A 3959-nucleotide genomic window follows, 5' to 3' on the forward strand; every position below is an offset into this window, starting at 1 on the left:
CCTCCTTTTTTTTTACTTCATTTTTGGGGTTCGGAAAATAAAATCGTAGCGCCTCAAATGCGGGGGCTGTAAGTATCCCAGCTCCGAATTATTTTATATAGCATTAAATTTAAAAAAATAGATCTAATAAGAGTGTAAGTTTAATGATTGTTTCCAATGTAAATATTTTATATTTTATGTCTTAGTCAAACTTAAATCAGATCGCAATAAAATATTTTATCGGCCTGTCATTATTTAATTATTAAAAGTTCCAATAAGATGTCAAATTCCAATATCTACTTCGAAATTTAAAATTTTGAATTAAACACCAAAAACTTTTAATTTCTATACGTTAATACTTTATTTAGAAAGAAATATATTTATTAGAAATAACTTTTTAGTATATTATAAAAAATTTTTACACCCTTATGATTTGCTTTATTTTTTCATTTTTATACATAAATTGTTCTGACACTTTATTAGTGGTTCCATTGAACAATGAATATGTGGATATATACATCGGCATAGTCAAATTTCGCCAAAATGACATATATATAATTACTGAATTAATTGAAAAGGATTGTGTATGTGAAATTATAAAAACTTATGATAAAAGATCAAAGGAAGGAAAAAATACTAAGCCTTATAATTTTAAACTAATCACTTTAGATGATAAGCTAAATATTTTCAAGATAGTACAATGCGATAGTAAAAAAACGCAGAAAAAATTATTTGATAATTTTATATATAGTGATGTTATACTAAAAACAACCATTCAACTAGACATTAAAAAGACATACTTCATTGAATATATGGAATCTAGAAAAGGTATAATAAAAAAATTTGCAACCAGTGAGAAACTTATATTTGATGGATCAAAGACGATGTCTAACTTAAATTGGTTAAATATAAATCACTTTCCTTGGGGTAAAAAATCTATCTTATCTAATTAAATAATACATTTGAAAATTATTTATTTAGTTTTTTTAATATTATCATGAGCCCATGAGAAAAGTCATTTCGTTTTTTTTTCCGATATTCCCTCTAATTACTTTAGTGGTCTTCTCGAGGAATTTATTGCATATACGATAGTCATATATAGTTGGAAAAAATTTATAGAGCATCATGAAAGCATAAAATTAAATAAATTTTTTATTAACCTTTAATACTTTTCAATCACGATATTGCCAAATCAAAAATAATTTTAAATCATAGTCATTATAGTTCGCACATTTATTAGATTATATTAATGTTTATTAGTTTCAAATTCTTTTAATTAGCACATCAAATAGTATTAATTTAACAAATGTTAATTATTAAAAAATATGTTATCATTTATTTTAAAGCTTTCATAAAATTTTAATCTTATACAACTATGTAACCATTGCAAATTTAAGTTTATATAAAACAATTTTACAACTCAAAAAGTATCAGAGTCTTTTGTGCTATCCTCAAAGAAATATATACCTGGCGAAATTTATGTGTTTCTATGGTATTTTTTATCTAAATTTTCGGTATCTTCAAATTCTTGTTATGATAACACGAATTAATAAAATCTTGATAAGCAAATTATAATCATAACTCGAAATTTTAAATTTGAAATATAATTATGATATACCAAATATCATAAAATATATTTGAAAAATTTCCCTCCAAATTCGACCCGTTTTCCCTCCAACATTTATTTAAATATTTTATCTGGAGAGGGGTACGGAATAATGGAAAGGAAGCCTAAAATGAATAATAAAAATATTTTAAATACTTTCCTCAGTGGTGGATACCACAAGTTAAATTTAACGAAGATGTATCCTATACTAAACAAAAGGATAAAGACTTATGAATCCAAAGACACGATCAGCTTTGAGATCAAAGTCAAGGGCCTAAAAGAGCCTATTATAAAACAGTTAGAAATAATAAACTGTATTGAAGGAACCAATATGCTAGAATGGTTCAGAAAATTTGAAGAATTGAGTAAGAAAATAGAATGGAGCGATGAAGAGAATCTGTTAGTGCTACAAAATCTAGTGGAAAGTAAAGAATGGAAAAGAAAGAACAATTGTAAGTCTTATATGAAGGGTAAGGAAGAAATATTAACCGCTTTCCCTCCACATACTATATTTTCAAATGCAGGAGTTAAATTATTAGAAATTAAACAATCTAATTATGTTTTGATAGAAGATATGATAAATGATATTTATGCCAAACTTGAAGTGGCATCTTATTTAGAAAAATATACTAAGAAGGAATATGAGAGAAGGTTTAATGAAATCTGTCTAAATGCTTTATCTGAAGATACAAAAGATTATGTTCTGAAATTAAATACTACGAATGTTAAAGACATTATTTATCTATTGGTAAGCTTGGAGAAAGAAATAGTATCTAGAATTTGAAATGATGTAGTCTTAATAAGGAATAACCGAGTCGAGGTCAAAGAACCAAACCATAGAGAGGATGGGAATAGATGGTGTAGTTTGCATCGATCAAGAACCCATAATACTAGTGATTGCTTTAAGAAAAATAAAAGTAATAAAAATAGGAATAACTACATGAAAACAGATGAAGCTAAGCGAAATAAAGATCTGTCAAGGCAAAAATGCTTTTCCATAAGTGAGGAAAATAAAAGCATTGAAACTGCCGAAAAAATAGACCACTACATCAAAAACAGCGAGTTACATTAAGAGAAAGGGTTAACGCAGATATAATTAAAGAAGCGAGCACAGATGCCGCTAAAAACCACAAGCCAAGGAAGTTAAAAACGAAAAACTCGAAGAGATAATAGTAAGAGCTAAAAAATCAACCCACGGGGACAATGTATTGAAAGACAATATAGAAAACAGCGAAGGTGAAAATAAGCAAAATCGCGAGAAAATTCTGTACAAAGTAAAATACTTTGGTAAACCAAAACTATTGAAGACTTATAAAACAAGAAAGAGGATGATAGCTACATTGGATGATATAAACACCAAAAATAGGTTAGAAACTATAAATAATGATGTTAATAATACAATAGAAGAGCCTCCAGATATAGTACCTAATATAATACCGGGATATGAAAAATTGGTTGATAGTAAACTTTGAAGCAAAAGAAGAGGCAGATTATGATATACCAAATATCATAAAATATATTTCTAAAATTTCCCTCCAAATTCGACCCGTTTTCCCTCCAACATTTATTTAAATATTTTATCTGGAGAGGGGTACGGAATAATGGAAAGGAAGCCTAAAATGAATAATAAAAATATTTTAAATACTTTCCTCAGTGGTGGATACCACAATAATTTTTTTTAAAACTAAGTATGTTTTGTTTTCTCAGTTTACCTCCACTTCCGAGCACGTTATCTGGCCACACCACCTTCTAGCTGCCCCTTCTATGTTCTGGTCCCAGATCCCTCTTTACGAGTCCCTGTCGCTGTTAAAAGAAGATCCTCTCTTGTAAATTCGTTATAATTCTGATTTTGATGTAAGCTTTGATATTAATCGATGGGCCGTGGCATTAACAAGTTACTAACATATATTTATACATTTAAATACATCGCAGTTCCTAACTATGATTATATTATATAAATTTAATTTTACCGTATCTCAGATAGTTTAAAAAGCATCCAATGATATTACATATATTAAATTGAAAAGTAAAATCTATAACACATAAAATAAGTCGATAAAATTATGGTGTTGAAGTATAAATTAAGAATCTATATTATCTTTTTCTTTGAATTAATTTTAAGAAGTATAGTTTTAAACTATTATAATTATCATTGTTTTAGAAATATATAAAAAAACACAACTTATTTAAAATAATAATATATTGCATGTAACATACATTTAACATATCTAGTGGCTTGAAAATGTGCAAATTACCAAAAAGCCTATTCGTAAATTGTGGTGGAGAAAAAAAATTCGCAGAATACAGTAAAGAATCCGAAGACAAAAAATAGATAAAATATGCTGGTTTTGGCTCCTCAAATCACGTAATTAGA

The 3959-nt window shown here is 27.3% G+C and overlaps 1 protein-coding gene across 1 annotated transcript; it reads left to right on the forward strand.

Annotated features, from left to right (window-relative positions):
- Positions 1–407: 407 nt before the first annotated feature.
- On the forward strand, positions 408–932 carry VNE69_08101 (uncharacterized protein; the record flags this gene model as incomplete). The annotated part of the gene is made up of 1 exon (XM_065474417.1): positions 408–932. One exon carries the CDS (start codon positions 408–410, stop codon positions 930–932), a length of 525 nt encoding a protein of 174 aa, XP_065330489.1.
- Positions 933–3959: the final 3027 nt, after the last annotated feature.

This window comes from Vairimorpha necatrix, chromosome 8 (assembly GCF_036630325.1).
Source record: "Vairimorpha necatrix chromosome 8, complete sequence".
NCBI classification, from domain to species: domain Eukaryota; kingdom Fungi; phylum Microsporidia; family Nosematidae; genus Vairimorpha; species Vairimorpha necatrix.